Source organism: Capra hircus, chromosome 20, assembly GCF_001704415.2.
Source record: "Capra hircus breed San Clemente chromosome 20, ASM170441v1, whole genome shotgun sequence".
Taxonomy (NCBI): Eukaryota; Metazoa; Chordata; class Mammalia; order Artiodactyla; family Bovidae; genus Capra; species Capra hircus.
The window spans coordinates 36,902,404-36,926,138 of NC_030827.1; the positions used below are offsets into that span (position 1 = coordinate 36,902,404).

General features: G+C 37.7%; 1 protein-coding gene across 1 annotated transcript in view; it reads right to left on the minus strand.

Annotated features, from left to right (window-relative positions):
• The window catches only part of WDR70 (WD repeat domain 70), a 272,589-nt gene that overhangs the window by 223,944 nt on the left and 24,910 nt on the right, over nt 1–23,735 (minus strand). The window contains exon 6 of the mRNA XM_005694782.3: nt 1,974–2,033. Coding sequence (XP_005694839.2) covers nt 1,974–2,033 — 60 coding nt within the window. The remainder of the gene's footprint in view (nt 1–1,973; nt 2,034–23,735) is intronic.

Here is a 23,735-nt window from a genome sequence, read left to right on the forward strand (position 1 = left end):
CCAGGCTCCCCCATCCCTGGGATTCTCAAGGCAAGAACACTGGAGTGGGTTGCCATTTCCTTCTCCAGTGCATGAAAGTGAAGTCGCTCAGTCATGTCCGACTCTTATCGACCCCATGGACTGCAGCCTACCAGGCTCCTCCGTCCATGGGATTTTCCAGTAGTCTATAATTTATTTACTGAAAAACATGAAAAGTAGTAAAATTCTTTCATGATTTCAGAATAAAAATATAAAAATGTGATTTAATAAAAAGTAGGTACAGTGTAAAGAACTAGATGGAAAGGGCAGCAATGAAAGGCAGCCATTCTCAGATATTTTGGTTTCAAGACTTTTTACACTCAAAATCTTTTGAGAACCCCTAAAAATATCTGTTTATGCAAGTTACGTGTGTCAATATTTACCATAGCAAAAGCAAAATTAAGACATTTATAATATTTATTGTTTACTTCATTTAAAATAATAATAAACCCACTGTACTTTATAACCATTTTATGGAAACAGTATTTTCAAAAGTAAAAATTTCAGTGGGGAGAATATCATTATTTTAGCATGCATGGCTATTAATTCTATCATTTGCATTATTTCTGGACCTATTTCTACTGATTGATATTTTTCTGCCTCATTATAGGATTTTACTTCTTTACATGTCAGACATCTATTAGAGAAAAAGGTTGCTTCATTATTAAGTGAAACCAAGATAAATTTATTCTTTTATTCATTCATAAGCAAGTTTCATTCACTCAACTATCATTTTTAATAAAATACTATTAAATTTTTTTTTTACAATAAGATAGGTGGCACTAGTGATAAAGAACCCATCTGCCAATGCAGGAAACTTAAGAAACGTGGATTCCATCCCTGGGTCAAGAAGATTCCCTGGAGAAGGAAATGGCAACCCACTCCAGTATTCTTGCTGGGAAATCTCAAGGACAGAGGAGGCTGGTGGGCTCCAGCCCATGAGGTCGCACAGTCCATGAGGTCGCAAAGAGTTGGACACGACTGAAGTGACTTGGCAAAATGATTTCATCTTATACCTCCAAATTTTTACACTGCTTTAATTTTTAAATTAAAAATGTAAAATGCTTTTGAACTGTGGTGTTGGAGAAGACTCTTGAGAGTCCCTTGGACTGCAAGGAGATCCAACCAGTCCATCCTAAAGGAGATCAGTCCTGGGTGTTCATTGGAAGGACTGATATTGAAGCTGAAACTCCAATACTTTGGCCACCTGATGCAAAGAGCTGACTCACTTGAAAAGACCCCGATCCTGGGAAAGATTGAGGGCAGGAGGAGAAGGGGACGACAGAGGATGAGATGGTTGGATGGCATCACCAATTCAATGGACATGGGTTTGGGTGGACTCTGGGAGTTGGTGATGGACAGGGAGGTCTGGTGTGCTGCAGTTCATGGGGTCGTGTCCGAATGAGTGACTGAACTGAACTGAACTTTTAAATAACATAAATAAATGTGACAATTATAAAATATAATCCACAAATCTAAGGAATGTAATCTTTACAGTCATACTAAGCTTATGTTCATTTCTTATCTCAACATCCACCTAAAAAATGAAAGTCAGGCCTCTTACTGATACAGAAATGAAGCTAAGGGTAATGAGAAATTTTCCCACACTATAATTAAAAAAAAGTATTTGAGTTTAATTTCTTTCTTTCATTTACAGTGTTCCTATATTGAAGAAAGAGATTTTAAAGCCAACAATAACAATGACAATTTCCTTAACAATAGCAATTTCCTTAATGAATAAGTGTTCCTGTTTTAAATGAAATGTAATGGCTATTTTGACTGAACAGAAAGGTAATCTGTTTTCCTTAATGTCCATCATTAAGGAAATGTCTATCACAATTTCTTTGTGATATCAGTTGATTGCATAATGGCCTTAATATAAGTATATCATATTAGTTCACTTTTCCATGAGAGCCCTGTTATTGAGAGAAAATAATTAAATTTTTAAAACTTACTGTCTTAGTGCCATGCTTTAGCGTTATTTCATGTGAGTCAGGGATCTTTCGGACAGGATTCTGAAAAAAGAAAATTCCATGACATTAAAAAGAAATATACTATATTTGAGAGGAACTACATACATTCACAGGAAATTTAATTTTTGAAAATTGCATCACTGGCTTTTTAACACAAAACTTTAAAAAACTGGAAATGAAAAGTGTGAGTGTATCATTTCTGAACTTCTAAATAAATTACAATTGGTCACTCTGAGCTGATAATAAATTTATCTTATATCTCTAAAAAGCTAAACCTAAAAAATTCTTTAGGTTGTATGAAACTTTAAGATCCTCTCCATACAGAAAATTCTTATAGTCCTCTTTTCATTGGTACTTGGGCATACCTTAAAGTATTTATGCACTTAACTTATAAGAGACAACATATCTGTCTTAGAATTTGCACAGGATATATACCTTTTAACCCATAAAAGATTAAAAAACAAAAACCTAATATTCAAATGGTACAAATACGGAATTCAGTGACTGATCAATTCAAAAAGCCTTTATTAAAGTGAGATTCTACCAGATGCTAAGTAGCATTAGACACAGCCTCTACTCATCTCCCCTCCCAAGAGGGAAACACCAATAACTCGGCATGCTATGTTAAAAAGGGTATGGACAGAACAACGGAGGGACAGAGACAATGGATGCATAAACCAGATATAAGAGATCACAGTGATCATTTACATAAGAAGTTTCATTGTTTAATCAAGTCTCCATTATCCAAGTGTAGGGTAACTATATTAAAATTATACAGTCATTACAATTTCATGCTAGGATTATCTTGCAATCTACTTAATTAAACATGTGCAATCTACAGACTTTGGTTTCTGACTTCCCTCCTTCTTCAGGATCATTGATGAACCAATCAATCACCAGTTCATTCTAGTTTATCTTAAATCTTTCCCCTACTAGGGCTCTTTCTTCTCAGCACATGAACAATTAAAGTACTTCCCATATTAAAACACACACACACTAATTTCCCCCTATGTTTACTGCTGTATTATTATCTTTTATCTTTTCTTTCCTTACACTACACTTATACTCAGTGCCTCTACTTTCTTTCACCTTCTGCCTCTACCATTTAAGCATTTGTCATTTAATTCCTAATGCCTAGCAGAGTTTTTAGCACTTAAGGGACTCTTAGTAAATATTTCTTGAATGAATAAATACTATTAATGCCCCAGGACACTTCACAGACCTTAACCTGCATATCTGACTTTTCATCAGCATGATAACTTCGTAACTATTTCCTCCACCTTGAAAAATGTTCCTTCTTGGGGGGAATCAGCCTTGACAAAAAGCCAGAAAATCTAGGGTTTTAAAATCAAGCTCTGAAACTCATTAACCCTGTCATAACCTCACAAGAGTAATGACTCTCAGTTTCCTTATTTGCGAAGAGGATAACAACATCTGCCCCTTACGTTATTGTGAAGTAAGTGTTGTAAAGGTCATAATACAGAGTCTGGCACAAAGTAGGTGCTCAATAAGTGACAGTCACCATTTATTCTAACCCATAGCTCCTGTCTCTCTGGTCATATTAGTCTATTTCTAGGCTTCTCCTCCTCTTTATTTGGCTAATTTCTACTCACCCTTTAAGACTCAATTCAGATGTGACCTACTCCTGGAAGCACTTCTCAATATTTCAAACTCTGAGTTAAATAACCCTTTTGTGCTGTGCTATGCTTAGTCACTCAGTCGTGTCCAACTCTTTGCTACCTCATGGACTGTAGCCCGCCAGGCTCCTCTGTCCATGGGGATTCTCCAGGCAAGAATACTGTACTCCCATAACAACCTCACCTTGTCTCCTGTGCATATGCTCAATTGCTTCAGTCATGTCCGACTCTTTGTGACCCTGTGGACTGTAGCCCACCAGGCTCCTCTGTCTATGGAATTCTCCAGGCAAGAATACAGGAGTGGGTTGCCACACCCTCCTCCCGGGGATCTTCCCAATTCAGGGATCAAAACCATGTCTGCATGCATCTCCTGCATTGCAGGTGGACTCTGTACCCACTGAGCCACCTGGGAAGCCCCACAGAACCTATCATAATACACTGTAGTTTTTGACGTCTCTCTCTACACACCATTCCCTAACCAAACTGCAAAACAGATGCTTCTCAAAGACTGAGTACACACACATACACACACACACACACATATTGTCTCTAGGTTCCTAATCTATAAAACACTTGGTATATGGCAGGCACACACACATTAGAGCGAATTAATGGCCGTTACAATGTCTCCCTTGTAAATCACATTAGATACTCTTTAATTTACATGTCTATAAAGAAGAACAGGTAGGTGCTATGCATCAGGTGAGTCTGCTGAGTGACAGTCAAAGATAAGTGGCAATTTTCCAAAAGTAAAAACCTTTGAAGACCAAATGATCCTGTCCCAGACTAAAAAAGTACATATAAAGTTGCAAGTATAGAGAAATAAAGGTGGTTTTGTTTTAGACTTGCTTGCCTCTGAAAGTGGCTAAAGTTCATTAGCAACACAGATCAGTAAAGAAGATCAGGAACCCAGAGGTACTGCATGAAAACACTGACCTCACAGTAACCCAAGGAGCTACAGGAGAGCTTGCAGTTTATTTCAAGACAAAGATATTACAGAATGGTTCACTATCTCTTAGAAAGTCCTACACACACCAATCTTAGATATACCAATATTTCAAAATAATTTAAAAGTTGAACAAATGAATTCTGGACTACCTCTATATTAATTATGTAAACCACTGCTTCCTTTGCAGTTGACAATATTTGTAAGTAATAAAAACTCATGTAAAGGTGCTAAGTACTCTTACAAGAAACAGGAGAACAGTTCAAATGTTTTACTTAGAGAAGAATCTATACTATCATTTCATAACCAATGACTATTTTATCACTCAGGAAAGAGAAACACTGTCACCAAAAGGAAGGATGAAAATTATTTCCCTGAGTTCAATGCAGAATGTGCCTATATATAGACAATTTTTGACATTTAAAGAAAAAACTTACAAGAATACAGAACAACTTGGTATTTACATTAGAAGTAAATTAAATATTTAAATAGATATTGTTTACATCTAAAATCAAAGTTTTACTGGAAATCATGTAGGGCATAACTCATAAAAAGCCCATATAATTGGCACAACTAAATCATCTAAAATAGTAGCAATCCATCTTTTGGTAGCATATCACTTGATGGTGACTGTTCTTTGTCCAGAACTTTTATTAACGACTTTTTTGAAATATGGCTTAGTGTGAAATTTGCTCTAACAGTAAAACATTTTCAAGATTTCCCTGGCAGAGGACATCATAAACTACAAGACCTCAATGAAGTCATTTATTGCCAAAATTCATAACAATAGCTACACTCTTAATGGAAGATGGGAAAAGATACCAGTTTCTGTTTTGGTTTGATTTTAAATGCCAACCAAAGGATCATTTCCCAGGCTCTTTTGTTTACCTTAGTAAGAACAATGATAGCAAACATATCTGGAATAACATGAGTAATTCCATCTGATGTACATACATCCTTACAGTGTTTTCAAAAGAACTGAAAATCATTAATAACCTCTCTGGAATAAATTTGTCATAAATTTTAAAAGTTAGATATATGTAGTACTTTGAGCCAAAATAAAAAATTCTCAGTTCACTTCAGTCGCTCAGTCATGTCCAACTCTTTGCGACCCCATGAACTGCAGCATGCCAGGCCTCCCTGTCTATCACCAAATCCCGGAGTTCACCTTCCAAAGAAAACCCAGGACTGATCTCCTTTAGAATGGACTGGTTGGATCTCCTTGCAGTCCAAGGGACTCTCAAGAGTCTTCTCCAACACCACAGTTCAAAAGGATCAGTTCTTCGGTGCTCAGCTTTCTTCACAGTCCAACTTTCACACCCACACATGACCATAGGAAAAACCATAGCCTTGACTAGACAGACCTTTGTTGGCAAAGTAATGTCTCTGTTTTTGAATATGCTATCTAGGTTGGTCATAACTTTCCTTCCAAGGAGTAAAAGTCTAATCAGTAATAAACGTCTACCACAAAGCAGCTAGTGGTTGTGGCAGAAAATGGAGATTTCCATAAAGGAGCTTGAAAATGAGTGCTACTTTCTCCCAGGAACCACTCTGGAAATAGTTACCAGTGCAGTACCATTGTTGTTGTTCGCTGTTTAGTCACTCAGTTGTGTCTGACTCTTTGTGACATCATGAAATGCAGCACGGCAGGCTCTTCTGTCCTTCACCAATTCCCGGAGCTTGCTCAAATTCATGTCCATTGGGTCAGTGATTTCATCCAATCATCTCATCATCTGTTGTCCCCTCCTCCTCCTGCCTTCAATTTTTCCCAGCATCAGGGTCTTTCCCAGTTCTTATTGTCAGGTGGCCAAAGTATTGCAGCTTCAGTACCCATCGTTCCAGAGAATATTCAGGACTGATTTCCTTTAGGATTGACTGGTTGGCTTTCCTTGAAGTGCAAGGGACTTCCAAGAGTCTTCTCCAACGCCCCAATTTGAAAGCATCAATTCTTCAGTGCTCAGCTTTCTTTATGGTCCAACTCTCACATCCATACATGACTACATCCTTACATGAAAAACTATAATTTTCATTGTAGAGACCTTTGTTGGCAAAGTGATGTCTCTGCTTTTTAATACACTGTCTAGGTTGGTCATAGCTTTTCTTCCAAAGAACAAGCATCTTTTAATTTCACAGCTGCAGCCACTGTCCAGAATGATTTTGGAGTCCAGGAACATAGGGTCTGTCGCTATTTCCACTGTGGCCCGATTTATTTGCCATGAAGTGATGGGACCAGATGCTATATTAGTTTTCTGAATTGTGAGTTTTAAGCCAGTTTTTTCACTCTCTTCTTTCTTTTTGATCAAGAGGCTCTTTTAGTTCTTCTTTGCTTTCTTCCATAATGGTGGTGTCATCTGCATATCTGAGGTTATTGTTATTTCTCCCTGTAATCTTGATTCCAGCTTGTGCTTCATCCAGTCCAACATTTCACTTGATGTACTCTGCATATAAGTTAAATAAGCAGGGTGACAATATACAGCCTTGACACACTACTTTCCCAATTTGCAACCAGTCCATTATTCCATGTCCAGTTCTAACTGTTGCTTCTTGACCTGCAAACAGGATTCACAGGAGGCAGGCAAAGTGGTCTGGTATTCCCATTTCTTTCAGAATTTCCAGTTTGTTGTGATCCACATAGTCAAAGGCTTTAGTGTAATCAATGAAGCAGAAGTAGACATTTTTCTGGAATTCTCTTGCTTGATCCAAAGGATAGTGGCAATTTGATCTCTGGTTACTCTGCTTTTCCTAAATCCAGCTTATACATCTGGAAGTTCCAGGTTCATGTACTGTTGAAACCTAGCTTGGATTATCGCAAGCAACCAGAATTAGAGTCCATTCTGTTGTAACTCTTAGAATTAATTCATTTACTCACTCACTTACTAATCACACATTCACTTCACAACATTTATTGAGTGTTTAATCATATACAACATATCAGGAACTAAGTTAAAGATAAAAAGACCAATAACAAAAGACTTTGCTCACAAAGAACTCAGTCTAACAAAATAAAACAAACAGGTAAACAAATAAGCAAACTAAAATCTTTCAGAGGCTATGGCAGAAGGATACACAGGGTTCAGCACTCAATTCCATTACGCCTAGGAATTCCATGTGCCTAGGAAAGCAGAGAGTGATTAGAAAAGGTTTCATGAAAAAGATGTTTGAGACGCCTCTGGAAAAACAGAAGTTCCCTAGGTAAAAGCGGAGGACATCTAGGATAGAATAAGATGACTCTTGACACTTTCTCAACTGCAAACAGTTTTGCCTGGGTGGAGTTTAAATTTCTAGGCAACAAAAAGAGAAAGTGTGTTAGTTACTGTTAACCCAGAAAGTTAGTTAGTCCAGAGAGTCAGTTATGAGCCAAACTGTATACAATGCCAAGAATCTGAAATTTTAGCTCTGAGACATGTAGAGTAATATAACAAGACTTGAGATTTCAAAAAAATCACCAAGGCATCAAAAGAGACAGTTAACACAGTGAGAAGGCAACATACAGAATGGAAGAAAACATTTGCAATACATATATCTGATATGGTATTAATATTTAGAATAAATTAAAAACTTCTATGACTCAAAAACAACAACAAAAAAACCCAATTCAAAATATGGCAAAGGAATTGAATAGTTATTTTTTTCCAAAGAGGATACACAGATGACCAACAAGCATATGAGAAGATACTGAATATCATTAATCCTTCAGTTCAGTTCAGTCGCTCAGTCATGTCTGACTCCTTTTGACCCCAGGAATTGCAGCACGCCAGGCCTCCCTGTCCATCACCAACTCCCGGAGTTCACCCAAACTCATGTGCATCAAGTCAGTCATGCCATCCAGACATCTCATCCTCTGTCACCCCCTTCTCCTCTTGCCCCGAATCCCTCCCAGCATCACAGTCTTTTCCAATGAGTCAACTCTTCGCATCAGGTGGCCAAACTATTGGAGTTGCAGCCTCAGCATCAGTCCTTCCAATGAACAGCCAGGACTGGTCTCCTTTAGGACGGACTGGTTGGATCTCCTTGCAGTCCAAGGGACTCGCAAGAGTCTTCTCTAACACCACAGTTCAAAAGCATCAATTCTTCGGTGCTCAGCTTTTTTCACAGTCCAACTCTCATATCCATACATGACATGACAAGGCTATGGGAAAAACCATAGCCTTGACTAGACGGACCTTTGTTGGCAAAGTAATGTCTCTGCTTTTCAATATGTTATCTAGGTTGGTCATAACTTTTCTTCCAAGGAGTAAGCATCTTTTAATTTCATGGCTGTAGTCACCATCTGTAATGATTTTGGAGCCCCCAAAAATAAAGTCTGACACTGTTTCCACTGTTTCCCCATCTATGTCCCATGAAGTGATGGGACCAGACTAATCCTTAGGGAAATCCAAATCAAAACCACAATGAGATACCACTTCACACTCAATGCAATACTAATATTTAACAAGGAAAAAGAAAGAAAAACTACATAAATGTTAGCAAGGATGGACAAAAATTGGAACACATACATTACTGGAGGGAAATGGTGCAGTTGCTAAGGAAAACAGCACAGTAGTTCCTCAAAGAATTTAAACAAGAACTCCTATACAATTCAGCTATCCCATCAGCATATATACACAAAATAATTGAAAAGCAGCATTTGTACATGTATGTTCCAAGCAGCTTTATTCACAATAGTCAAAGGTTGGGAGCAACTCAAATTTCCATCTATAAATGAAGAAATAACAAAAATATGATGTGTGTTTTTGCTATGAAAGAATTTTATATTTTTTATATTTTTATATTTTCCATATTTTCACAGTTTTCATATTTCATAACATATTTTTTATGAAGGAATAACAAAAATACCTATATATAGAGAGAGGTAGGAATATTACTCAGTCTTAAAAAGGAAGGAAATTCTGAAACATGGTACAACATGGATGAACCTGGAGGACAGTATGCTAAGTGAAATGAGCAACTCAGGAAAAAAGAAATACTGTATAACTGCACTTATCTGAGGTATCTAGAGTAGTCAAATTAATATAACTGCCCTTATCTAAGGTATCTAGAGTAGTCAATTAATAGAGACAGAAAGTACAGTAGTTGCCAGGGTTGGGGGAGAGATGGAAATAGACAGTTGTCATTTAATGGGCTTAGAGATTGTTTTGCAAAAACGAAAAAGTTCTGCAGATTGGCTGCACAACAATGTAACACTACTGAGCTGTACATCTAAAAATGATTAAGACTGCAAATTTTATATTACGTGTAATTTACCAAAACTAAAAAAAAAAAAACCTTATACTAGATACAACACACATGAGCAAACCAAAAAAGATTAAATGGTGCATACTGCTGCTGCTGCTGCTGCTAAGTTGCTTCAGTCGTGTCTGACTCTGTGCGACTCCACAGACTGCAGCCCATCAGGCTCCACCATCCCTGGGATTCTCCAGGCAAGGACACTGGAGTGGGTTGCCATTTCCTTCTCCAATGCATGAAAGTGAAAAGTGAAAGTGAAGTTGCTCAGTCATGTCCGACTCTCAGCGACCCCATCGACTGCAGCCTACCAGGCTCCTCCGTCCATGGGATTTTCCAGGCAAGAGTACTGGAGTGGGGTGCCACTGCCTTCTCCGATGATGCATACTATTAAGCCGGAATACTTCTCAATATGCTAACAAATGCTAGGTAAGCTTCAAAATAAATCTTCCCTCAAAAATGTAAAGTTATATGTTTAAAATACTGCAGGAAGGAAAGACAATTTCCTATCTAAATCTCACAGCTGGTTCCAATCCTTCAATTAGCAGTATTCCCAAACCACTTCTAAATTACCTTCAAACCATCTATGCCCTATTGCAAGCTGCAGTCTTGGAGAACACTTCTTAGTAACATGACTTAAAAGTATATTGTTAAATAACTTTTTTACTTGTAGGCCTGAGAAACTTAAAAAGGACAGTTCATTCTTATATTTTATCAGAAGTCATATTAAAAAAATATGACATTAGCAATAAACACAAAGAAGACAAATACTCTAAGTTTATTTATCATACAAAAATGGCAGGTAATTAGCCAATGAATTTGTATCAAATGACATTTATTTTCAAAGCTACTATGAACATATACTCTATCATCTCCTAACACTCTAAAATTTTATGAATATTTCAGCTCTTAAGTGGGTGGTAACTGCAGCCATGAAATTAAAAGACGCTTGTTCCTTGGAAGAAAAGTTATGACAAACCTAGACAGTGTATTAAAAAGCAGACACATCATTCTGCCAACAAAGGTCTGTATAGTCAAAGCTATGGTTTTTCCAGTAGTCATGTGTGGATGTGAGAGTTGGACCATAAAGAAGGCTGAGTGCCAAAGAACTGATGCTTTTGAAATGTGGTGCTGGAGAAGACTCTTGAGAGTCTCTTGGACCGCAAGGAGATCAAACCAGTCAATCCTAAATGAAATTACTCCTGAATATTCATTGGAAGGACTGATGCTGAAGCTGAAGCTCCAGAAATTTGGCCACCTGATGCAAAGAGCCGACTCACTGGAAAGGACCCTGATGCTGGGAAAGATTGAGGGTAAGAAGAGAACCTTCAATGTCTCTCTAATACCTTTAGTCACAACTGTAACTTCTCAGAGCATCACATAATTTGTTTTAGAAACTTTTTTTTTATCAGTAGAATGTTACTGCAGGTTAAATTTAGAAAAACTAACGTTTTTAAAGAAGTTTCTGGTCAAAGGGTATAAACTTTTTAGTTATAAGATAAATGACTTCAGAGAATCAAAGTTTCAGCATGGTAACTACAGTTAATAACACTGTGTTGCATACTTGAAACTTGCTAAAAGAATAGAGCTTAAATGTTCTCACCATGTGTATGTGCTCAGTTGCAAAGTCGTACAAACCCTTGTAACCCCATGGACTGTAGCCCACCCGGCTCCACTGTTCATAGGATTTCCCAGGCATTCCGTGATTTGTGGCTCAATAATGCCAATATCTGGGGCCTCCCTGGTGGCTCAGATGTTAAAGAATCTACCTGCAAAACAGGAGACCCAAGTTTGATCCCTGAGTCGGGAAGGTCCACTGGAGAAGGGAATGTCTACCCACTCCAGGATTCTTGCCTGAAGAATTCCATGGACAGAGAAGCCTGGATGGCTACCATCCATGGGGTCACAAAAAATAGGACATGACTGAGCAACTGAGCACACACATAGCGATTTAGTATTGCTATAGATTATACTCCATTATAGGTTACTACAAGATAACAGGTATAATTCTCTGTGCTATACAGTATAATCTTGTTTATTTTATATATAGCAGTTTGTATTTGTTTATCTAATACCTCGTTTGCCCTGCCTCTTTTCTCTCTGTCCTTCGGTACCACAAGTTTATTTTCTATATCTCTGAGTCTGTTTCTCTTTTGCATATCCATTCATTTGTTTTATTTTTTAGGTTCCACACAGAAGTGATATTATATAGCATTTATCTTTCTCTTTGATTGGAAAATCTTGGAAGTCAAATTTAACTTTCAATTTAGCAAAACTCCTGCTCTATAATTCAATCTTCCAAACTGCAAGTAACATAGAATTTTTCCCCCCAATTCATACAAACATTCATTCAACAGTTCAGTTCAGTTCAGTTCAGTTGCTCAGTCGTGTCCGACTCTTTGCGACCCCATGAATCGCAGCATGCCAGGCCTCCCTGCCCATCACCAACTCCCGGAGTTCACTCAGATCACGTCCATCGAGTCAGTGATGCCATCCAGCTATCTCATCCTCTGTTGTCCCCTTCTCCTCCTGCCCCCAATCCCTCCCAGCATCAGAGTCTTTTCCAATGAGTCAACTCTGTACATGAGGTGGACAAAGTACTGGAGTTTCAGCTTTAGCATCATTCCTTCCAAAGAAATCCCAGGGCTGATCTCCTTCAGAATGGACTGGTTGGATCACCTTGCAGTCCAAGGGACTCTCAAGAGTCTTCTCCAACACCACAGCTCAAAAGCATCAATTCTTCGGTGCTCAGCTTTCTTCACAGTCCAACTCTCACATCCATACATGACCACTGGAAAAACCATAACCTTGACTAGACGGACCTTAGTCGGCAAAGTAATGTCTCTGCTTTTGAATATGCTATCTAGGTTGGTCATAACTTTTCTTCCAAGGAGTAAGTGTCTTTTAATTTCATGGCTGCAGTTACCATCTGCAGTGATTTTGGAGCCCAAAAAAATAAAGTCTGACACTGTTTCCACTGTTTCCCCATCTATTTCCCATTCAACAGTTACTTAATAACAAAAATCCTATTGCTTTAAAGAGTCAAGGCAAAAACAGGATAAGAATTTGGTTTCTGTTACTTACTAATGGTAAGAATGAAAAAATCCCTCCTTCACAGAGCCTCTATTTCCTGAACCATCTACTGGATATAAATAATAATAGTAACAGTGAGCATATACATGCATACTATGACCAAGCATTGCTCAAGGCACCACATATATACAAAGTCATTTAATCTTAGCAACAGCTTTGGTCCTAGTTTCACCTCATTTGAAAGATGAGGAAACTGAGGCAAAAAGAGGTTAAGTAATTTGTCCAAGGTCACATAAGTGGTAAGGGACTAAGTGGAAATCTGAACTTAGAAGTCTGGTCCCAAAGTCTGTGCATATAATCATCAGGACATACTGCCTCCTCTGTAGCAATACTCGCCCTGTGAGCGTCACAGAGTACAATGACGAGAAGAGTTAATATGCCAAAACACTTTACAACTGCAAGCCCATTGTAAGAAAGACATTAGTACAAGCCTGGGGTCATAAAGGTTCTATTCTAAAAATACATATTTGAGAAATCATTTGAGACCACGTATAAAATGCCATGAGATAGAAAAGTTTAAACACATTTCAGAATCTTAGATATGTAGTGCAAAATTAGTTCAACTGTATATTGTGAGTTACATTTAATATTTCATAACTGTCTTTTATAAAAATTGAGTTATTACTTGGGCAATATTTTCATATTTAGTTAAAGATACGCAGATGGTACTAATTTTAACTATAAAAATTATCAAGGTATCAGTCAAATTAGTGAGACTTAGTTTACTTAGGAAAACAAAAGAAACTTGAGACATAATAAATTTTCATCAAATTTACCTGGTAGTGAGAAAAAATATATATCTTAATCCTTCTCTACATAGCTCTCTTGAAAACCCAACACTACAGAACAGATACCATATCTGATTTAATGTAACTTTGCATACAACTGTAAAAGGTAGTGAAAATTAAAGACATCCCAAAACCCAATCTATATAGGTTCTCATACTCATTCTATAATTCTTGCACTAGCAATTATACACCCTATTCATCCCATCCAATACGGAACAGACACATTATTAACACTTCATCCTACTTTCCATAGCACTACTGCCACAAAATATTTTAAACTGCTCTTGGGCACTTCCAGTTCAAGAAGAGAAGCAGACTTTTACTTCCCATCTCTTTTCTAGTATGTAAAATCTTTGATGACATATGTTAAGCCTTATTTCAGAGAAGGCAATGGCACCCCAACTCCAGTACTCTTGCCTGGAAAATCCCATGGATGGAGAAGCCTGGTGGGCTGCAGTCCACGGGGTCGCTAAGAGTCGGGCACAACAGAGCGACTTCACTTTCAGTTTTCACTTTCATGCACTGGAGAAGGAAATGGCAACCCACTCCAGTGTTCTTGCCTGGAGCCTGGTGGGCTGACATCTATGGGGTCGCACAGAGTTGGACACGACTGAAGTGACTTAGCAGCAAAGCCTTATTCTATTTGCATCTTCAGTACTTAGCACAGTGTCTGACATATAGTACCTGCTCAAATATATTCCTTCCAACTAAAGATATAAATTACCTAGCAATGACAGTCTATTTAAAGAAAATAAACATGAAATCATGAGAAAAAATAGACAATCAGTGTTTGTATTCATTATAGTATGCTTATCCATCCTTTCTAAAATATGAGGACATATGTATTAACTATCTATATTCTGTATCTTCTCTTAAAATTTTTTCTCTGTGCCTTCAAGATAAAACATTCAAAGCCACAGAAAGAATTACTATAAGGAATACCTAATAAAGCCCAAGTGTCAGGTACTCTGCTAAACACCACGAATCCCCTAATAAGGAAGGCATAGGCACAGTCTTCACAGAGCTCAGAAACTAAAGAAGGTGCACACTTGTAAAAAAAATAACTATCACAACAATGATCATTTTATCACAGTTGTGACAAGTACAGTAAGTGAAGAGTGTCCTATGTCAAATCATACACAAAAATTAACTCAGTATGTACCAAAGACCTAAACCTAAGAACTAAAACTATAAAACTCACAGAAAAAAACAAACAAGCATAGGAGTAAATCTTCCCAACCTTGGGTTAGGCCCCTTAGATATGACACCAAAAGCACAAGCAACAACAGAAAAAACAGATAAACTCAGATATCACCAAATTTTTAAATTATTATACTTGAAAGTATATCATCAAAGAAAGTAACAGAACAATCCACAGGACAAAAGAAAATATTTGCAAAACATATATCTGAGAAGGAATTTGTGTCCAGAATACATAAAGAACCCTATAACTTAATAAAAAATAGACAAATAACCCAAATAACACAGGCAGAAGATCTGAAGAGATCTTTTTCCAAACAGGACATACCAATGACTGATAAGCACATGAAACAGTGTTCAACATCATTACTCTATGCTGCTAAGTCACTTCAGTCATGTCTGACTCTGTGCGACCCCACAGACGGCAGCCCACCAGGCTCCCCTGTCCCTGGGATTCTCCAGGCAAGAACACTGGAGTGGGCTGCCATTTCCTTCTCCATGCAGGAAAGTGAAAAGTCAAAAGTGAAAGTGAAGTCACTCAGTCGTGTCCGACTCTTAGCGACCCCATGGACTGCAGCCTACCAGGCTCCTCTGTCCATGGGATTTTCCAGGCAAGAGTACTGGAGTGGGGTGCCACTGCCTTCTCCGTCATTACTGTATAGGGAAATATAAATCAAAACCACAATGAGATACCACATCACATACACTAGGATGGTTATAACCAAAAAGACAGTTACGTGTTGGTGAGGATACGGAGAAACTGAACCCTCATAGACTACTGATGGGATTGTAAAATGGCGTAACTACTTTGGAAAACAGTTTGGCAGTTCCTGTTAAACACAGAATTATCATATGACCTAACAATTCCACTCCTAGATACACATCCCAAAAAACCCCAAAACATGCATCCGTATAAATACTTTTAGACAAATATTCATAGTAATATTATTCATAATAGCCAAAAAGTATAAATATCTGATGTCCATCAACTAATGAATGCATTTTTTTAAAATGTGATGTCCATATAAAAGAGCATTCAGTTCAGTATTCGGCAATAAAAAGGAATGAAGCACATGCTACATAACATGGATGAACCTTGAAAACTTATGTTAAGTGAAAGAAATCAGTTCCAAAAGACCGCTTATTGTATTATTCCATTGATATGAAATGTCCAGAATAGGCAGGTCCATTGAGACAGAAAGCAGATTTGCCAAGAGCTGGAAGCAGACTAGCGGAGGGAGAATAGGAGTGAAAGTAAAAGGCTACCAGGTGACTTTTTAGAAGGATAAAAATGTTTTAAAATTGGATAGTGGTGATAGTTGCACAACTCTATGGTTATACTAAAAATCACTAAATTGTGTATCTGAAAATTATGAATTTTAAGGTATCAATTACATCTCAATAAAGCTATTACAAAAATTTTTAAATAACAAAGGAATATACTGGTGCCACACAAGTAGCACAAAAGAGGAGGTATTCAAACGTCAGTGAATGTTTTTAAAAGGACAAAACACTCTCCTTTCACAAGGAGAAAAGTTGGATCCTGAAAAATGAAACGGTTCTTCACCGATAGAGACAGGTCTGTCACAATGTCACCCACAGGGTCACTACTTACAGACTACCAAGAGAATGGAGCTGCGAAGTCCTGACCAGGGTCCACACAGAAGAAAAAGCATGTGGGAACGCATGAAAGAGTAGTCTTTTTAAAGACAGTTCCTAGTTGGTACGAAGGGGGCATGAGACAAGTGTAGGAGAGACAAGGGATGACCTTGAGAAGCAGAATAGGTCACGACTAGTGGTAAAGGAAGGCATAATGGTTAAGTACAGGTATTTAGGGGTAGATTCCCCTAGATATGAAAACTGGCTCCACCGTTTACTATGGCTTTGGATAAGTTAGTGCCTCTGAGTTTCAGTTTCCTCATCTGTCAAAAGAGGATAATAGAAGTAGGAGGATTAAACAAGTTATTTCACCTTTAATACTTAGAACTTCGCAGCACAAAGTAAGTACCACCACTTACTGCACTACTGTTTGGGGTTCTAGATTTAAGCATATGTTTATCTCGTTATCATAAACCAAACAAAAGGAACTGCAGACAGTGAAGTGTGGCGTGACAGTGAATTCCTGGTTTGTTGGGCATCACTTTTTGTGCTGCACTGCTTGGCATGTAGAATGTCTCTGACGGGGGTTAAACTCATGCTTCCTGCAGTGGAAGTGCAGAGTCTTAACCACCAGGCTACCAGGGAAGTTCTGAGCAACACATTTTATGACAGTAAAAAGTATTAAGACTATGCCATTAACTCCCTTCATTTAATTTAAAAAAAAAAATTTTAACCCATCTGTAGTCTTCAAAGCTTCGTGGAATGCAAAAGTGAATAAAGACTCCCTGATTCCAACGGAGAACAGTGGTAAAATGGCAAAATTACCACCCAACAGCTGCCTGGTTGGACTAAGTAAATCAACTTGGTGGCCTTGGTCTTATTTCAAATTCACAATTAGCTGCACTTCCAGCACTCAGCACCAAGAGTATGCACAAAACATCCCTCCAAATAAGGATCAAAGTCTACAGGAGAACTTCTTTTAAGTAAGTTCTGTTGGTGCTTCTTTCTTGTGTACCTTCATGCTGTTCTATCAATTTGGCACTTAAAAATATAAAATGTATTCAAGTGCAAACTTTATAATCTTGGTAACAGGCAAGTACCTGATTCTACTAAAAGACAAATCAATTTCAGTAAATATTAATGATTTTGTAAAAATTCTTTAAAAGTACTAAGAAATCTTTTTCAAAATTGACACATGCAAATCTTCCACTTTTACCCACGTAAAAAGAAGGAGTCAAAGATCAACAGAGGTATTTTATTTTTAAATACTGTGTTTATACCTACTAATCTGAAAAACTGATGTCTGTTTTTATAGCTTCTTTAACAATTACATAACCCTTGTTCTTAAGAATACTTACTAGTAGGAAAGACAGAAGAAAACAAAGTGAGATCGATTAAAAAAAAAGGACTATAACTCAAATACTTTAAAGTAACACATTGAGAGTTTAAAATGGGGAGGGGGGAATTACATTGAAAACAATTTTTTTCTTAATTTTAAGGTAAAACGAAACATATGTGAAACAAAGTCAAAAGGTAAGTCATATGCAGGAACACATGAGGAATTGGAAAAAAAGAAAAATGAAGGTGAAAGATAAAAAAGAGGAAAATTACACATAGATAAATAACAAGTGAAGGACTTTGGAAGGATCAATTACAGTAGTATTAATAGAACTCTAAAGTATAAACATGCAACCCACTGAGCCTATATTTTATATTAATCAAAAATATAAAGTGTGAAAAGTCGCAGCATTATAAGAGACAAGGAAGGAATAAAAAAAGATTTCATTATTTCACATAAAGTACTGATAATAGAAAAAATCCTTGGGTAGAGGGGAAAAAATCATTTTGAGGAAGGAGGAGATGTCCAACAGAGTATTTGAAGAAATGAACAGAGGTTCTGTGAATTCAGAAGATAAGTACATAGCTATAATAAATAACAAAGGATACAAGGAAGAACATAACTTTTTTTCATGATTACAAGAGAAGTAGTCAATTGAAAGGGATATCTAAATGTTAAAAAAAGAGGGGCATTAAAGGTTTGATTTAAACATCTTAAAATGAAATTTAAATTTTTAGATAGTTTATTTAATCTTTAACAAAAGTTGTCATAACTTCATCAAATCTTACAATACACTGAATCTATGAGGTGCCACACACACCTCAGACCCCTGGGGATACGACAGTAAAAGAGACATGTTACTGCCCTCAGGGAACTTAAATTATTGTGAGGAGAAAGACTATGAACCAATAAACAAAAATGTCAGATAATGGAGCACCATAAAGTAGTGGAATGAAGGTAGAGAACTTATATAAGGTAGTCAGAGAGGTAACATTTGAACAAAAAAATCCAAATGAAATGAGGGAGTCATGTGAAGTTCTGAATGTTATTTCAAGGAAAGACAAAATAGAAAATATCTATGAGGGAATATGGCTTCCCTGGTGGCTCAGTGGTAAAGAATCTGCCTACCAGGCAGGAAACTCTGGTTCTATACCTGGGTCGGGAAGATCCTCTGGAGAAGGAAATGGCAACCCACTCCAGTATTCTTGCCTGGGAAATACCATGAACAGAGGAACTTGGCAGGCTACAGTCCATGGAGGTGCAAAAGAGCTAGACACAATTTAGTGACTAAACAACAACATGAGGTTATGGATAAGCATAGCTATTCAAAGAAAAGCAGAAAAGTCAATGTGGGTAGAGAAAAGTGAGTAAGACAGAAGTGGAAGGAGATCAAGCCAGAGAGACTTGCAGAGGCCAAGTCATGCAGGGCCTTAGAAGGCAAGGCAAGAACTAGGATTTCCTAACCATGTGATAGGAAGAAACTGCAGAGCTTACTGACAGGAAAGTAACTAAGAAAGCAGGAAAGTGACAAGATCTGAAATGTGCTTTTTAAAGTCTGGATTACTCTGGTGAACAAAGAAATAATCCTTCTTATTTGACCTTACAGACTTAAATTATAAACAAGCTAACCTTAAAATCCCTGCCATTAAGCCTTATAGGAATCTGTTGCTGATTTTAAAGGCTTAAAGATAAAAAACAAACAAGCTTTAAATATATTACTGCCAAAAAACACAAAAGAATAAAGAATTATTCTGCATTATTCTTCAAAAAAAAGTAACTGACCTCAATCTAAACCTCACCTGTTCCAAGTTTTAGAAGGCACTGTTCATAAGATTCTTTTTTTTCCTGCCACTCTAGACAGGAGAGTTGTAAAAAAGGGGACTCACGCCAAAAGCCCAAAACACTTTGATTGCCCTCTAGCGCCCATCTTAAAGAATGAAGCCCTTCCCACATTAGTCTGGAAATAGTAATGAACACATGCAAGTTTTGGAATAGAGCTTCTAGCATCCTCTGCTGACAGAATCTTGCAGATGGAATTAAACTGCTTTGTTTTAAAGAACACTAATTTTCCTCTGAAGTTAAAATTATTAAGTTTTCTCATATTGTTTTTTAAAAACTTGCTTTCCAGTCAGCTGCAATCACATTAAAACTAGTCATTAATCAAACACTGGTAATGATGATGAAAATAATGATAAAATCCAGCAATTTTGACTACTTAGTATGTGTCAATCTGTTGGTCAAATGTTTACATCAATCATCTCATTTCTCACAGTAATCAATTCCTGAGAACTAAAAGAGAGGTTTTTTTCCACTTTCAATTCTTCAACCTTTCCTTATGCATGAGGGAAAGAGACTGACTGATACAGGTGGTTGGCAATGACTAAGGCCAAAGGATGAGAAGCCTCAGACCAGAAGTCAGGGAAGCGTTGTGGTGGCCCCAACTTGGACTCTTCACCACAGAACGTGCCAACCAGGGAGTCAGAGAAAGTTCATGGAAAACAGGTGCTCACAACTAAAAAGTCACTGTTACATCTAGCCTTTAGTTACAGTCATAAAAATGTAACTTTCAATTTTCTGTAGTAATGGGAAACAGGATAGCAGGGATAATGAAAATCCTCAATAATCCCAAAGTTTCCATTTGATTATATTACAACCTTCTTTACCTTTAAAATAAAAATCAGAATTGTGCACATGTAATAGATATGGTTTAAAAATCATTTTTCACCTCTTTCCTGACTCCCTTGAATTTTTACTCACCATTCAGTTCAAAGCAAGATATCATGCCTTCAAATACTCACTATGTACTTCTAATTATTTAAAAGTTGGTGTAGTTTAACAAAGTTCTTTAACGGTGTGATACCATTTTCACTCGCATTCTATTTGAAGGGACAATTTTATTACTACTGTAGATAAGTAAAATGGATCAAAGGAAAAATAAATGAAAAGCAAGCTTGTCATCAAAAGAAATTATGATGTACAACATTAACACTTCCAATCCAGTGATTTCAACAGTAACACTAAAGTACTTACTAACCAGCAACTGAAGTAAAGATGCATATTAAAAAAATTAATCACAATCAGTATGCTTAAAATAAAACCATCAACATGTTTTCTGGTAATTTTCCTTTAAATTCTAGTGCTATCAATAACTCAGTTTTTAAAAGTCTGTGCCTAGAAGAGAGTACAAAGAACTATTAGGGTGACAGGAATGTCCTATATACTTGTTTAGGATAGCAACTACAACTGATATATATAGAATTCTCAAAACTGTTCAAACTGAAACCTTAATATCTGTGAAAATTACTATATATAATTACACCTCAATCAAAACAATCACATTTTAAGTTTTGTGGGACTGCTTTAGGAAGAGAAAATAACAACTTTTTTTCACCTCATTTAAAACCATAATTGCATAGACTATTAGTCTATACAATTAAAGTAACTAATTAATCTCATTCAACTGTGGGGCAGTTCTTACAATTAATAGACTATTATGTAACTAAAGTTTAAGCTTTGGACAAGGCATATATAATGGCTCTTACAAGAATAGGTGTCTATTTGCATTTTCGTGCTCACATTTCTTCTGTTCAGCCCTCTATCCCTACTTACATTTTCCATGTAAAAACTAGAGATTGATATGTCAAAAATAGAAAATACTCTCAAATGCCAAAAAATGACATTTTCAATTATAAAAACCAAATACATTCAGTTCAAACTGACAAACATTTACTCTCTCTACTATATTAAAGGCATTATACTAGAGGTTTCAAAGGTTTTTTAAAACTACTGTACTGTTTATATACAAATCCCTGCACCTGAGGTCATCAAGTAGGATTGCAAAAGCGAGGCACAGTAGTTACCATAGGAATAAAGTACTTATTTTACAAGAAAAATAGTTTGCTACAGAAGGCTGAAAACAGCACTGGGAAATAGTAGCACATGAGCTGGCATCTAGAGAGGCTGCTTGAAGGAAATCATATTTGAAATGGTCTCCAAAGGCTAGAGAGAATTTTAACAAGCAGAAATGGGAGGAATGGGAAGGAAACATTAAAGTTTTGATCAGTGTCCCCTCAAAACTAGCTGACTCCTTTGTAAGAGAGAATTAATGGGCAAATAGGAATTGGTGAAGTCTAACACATTTACAAATCAGAAAATTTTATTACAGACTTGTACAAGGAGATTGGTGGCTTATGCCCTAAGAACCCCAAAGTAACTTGGGGTTACATAAGCCTGTTCTAATGAGACATTAGACAAGTCCTTCCTTTAAAAACAAAACAAAACAAAAAAACACCTTGAATTACTGAATTACTGATAGAGCCAGTGCTAAATGAGTAAATATATGTCACTTGTGAAAATAAAAGAGATCAGAGAGGAGGTAAAACTCCTTTTTAAAAAAATGATAATCGTTGATTCAATTAAGGGAAAATTGCTTACTTTGCTTACAGTTATAACTTGTTTCACTAAAAAAGAGCATTCTGGGCTTCACTGGTGGCTCAGTGGTAAAGAATCCACCTGCCAATGCAGGAGACAAAGGTTCGATCCCTGGGCCTGGGAAATCCCACTCACCGCAGTACAACTAGGCCAGCGTGCCACGACTACTGAGCCTGTGCTCTAGAGCCGGTGAGCCGCAACTACTGAGCCCCGGTGCCTAGACCCCGTATTCGGCAATAAGAGAAAACCACTGCAACTAGAGAACAGCCCCTGCTCACTGCAACTGGAGAAGGCCCGCGTACAGCAACGAAGACCCAATGCAGCCATAAATAACATAACAAAAAAATCTTTTTTTTTTTTTTAAGATACATTCTTCTAGAGCCAAAGTGTAACAGAGCAGGATGAGCAAAGCCCTTGGCAGGCAGCCACTCCTGGGCCTCAGTATTCTGCATCCTGCTACTAGGCAACAGGTCTTGCTCAGCTATTGGTCAGTGTCTCAGTAGGCCCCGCCTATAAACCACCAACTGTCAATGAGAGACCCTTAGCTGTCCTGCTCACTTATTAGGCAGCACCACTATGGGCCCTGCCCACTGGTAACTGTCAATGAATTTTCAGTGGGGAAGTGAAGCAGTCAAGGCTTAGTAGTGTGGTGGTCATTAGGTGGAGAGTGAGGTAAGAGGCAGATTCAGGCCTCCTCCTGGAGGCCCTCCAGCTTACCCCGCCTTGGGCCAGCAGATGAGCTGGATGGCCCAGGGAACAGACTGGGGACTATGTCCTGAGGACTCCAGAGCCCTCACTAAGGCTCTCCACTAGCCACGGCCCAGGCCTTGAGGCAGCAGGTGAACCTCTCCCTGTCTCTGCAATGCAACAGCAGTGGCCGTCTGCCTGGTCACAGTCTGTAAGACCTGGTCTCCCCATCTGGGTGGCCTGAGAAGAGTGAGGGCCAGGTGGGCTGGGTGCCGAGCTCCCTCAGGGATGACAGCTGGGCAGCTTATAGGAACTGGCCCTGAAGGAGCTGCCAACTTAGATCTGCCTCCTCTTACCCAGAAGTGGGACCCTGGAAGGTGAACGTTGTGCCTTGGGACTTTGCCCTTTCTTGTCAAGACAAAGAATAAAATTCATCTGATAGAGATTTACAGGAACATTGTGACCTGACCACGACTGGACCTCAAGAACAAAGCATCTGACACTGAGAAGTCTGCAACAACGAACCATGCCCATCCATCACCTTTCGCTTTTAAAGGGACTTGCTGGAAGCTTTCAGTTATTTCGGGGTTCTTAGGGCATAAGCCACCAATCTCCTTGTACAAGTCTGTAATAAAATTTTCTCTGTTCCAAACTCTATTGTTTAGTATTGATGGGCCTCACTGTGTGTCAGGCACACAGGCTTGCGAATTCAGTAACAAAAGCACTTAAAATATACTTTTTTTGTTAAGATCTCTTACTCGGAATTCTTTTGTAAAGTTAAAAAGAAATCTAGGGCTTCCC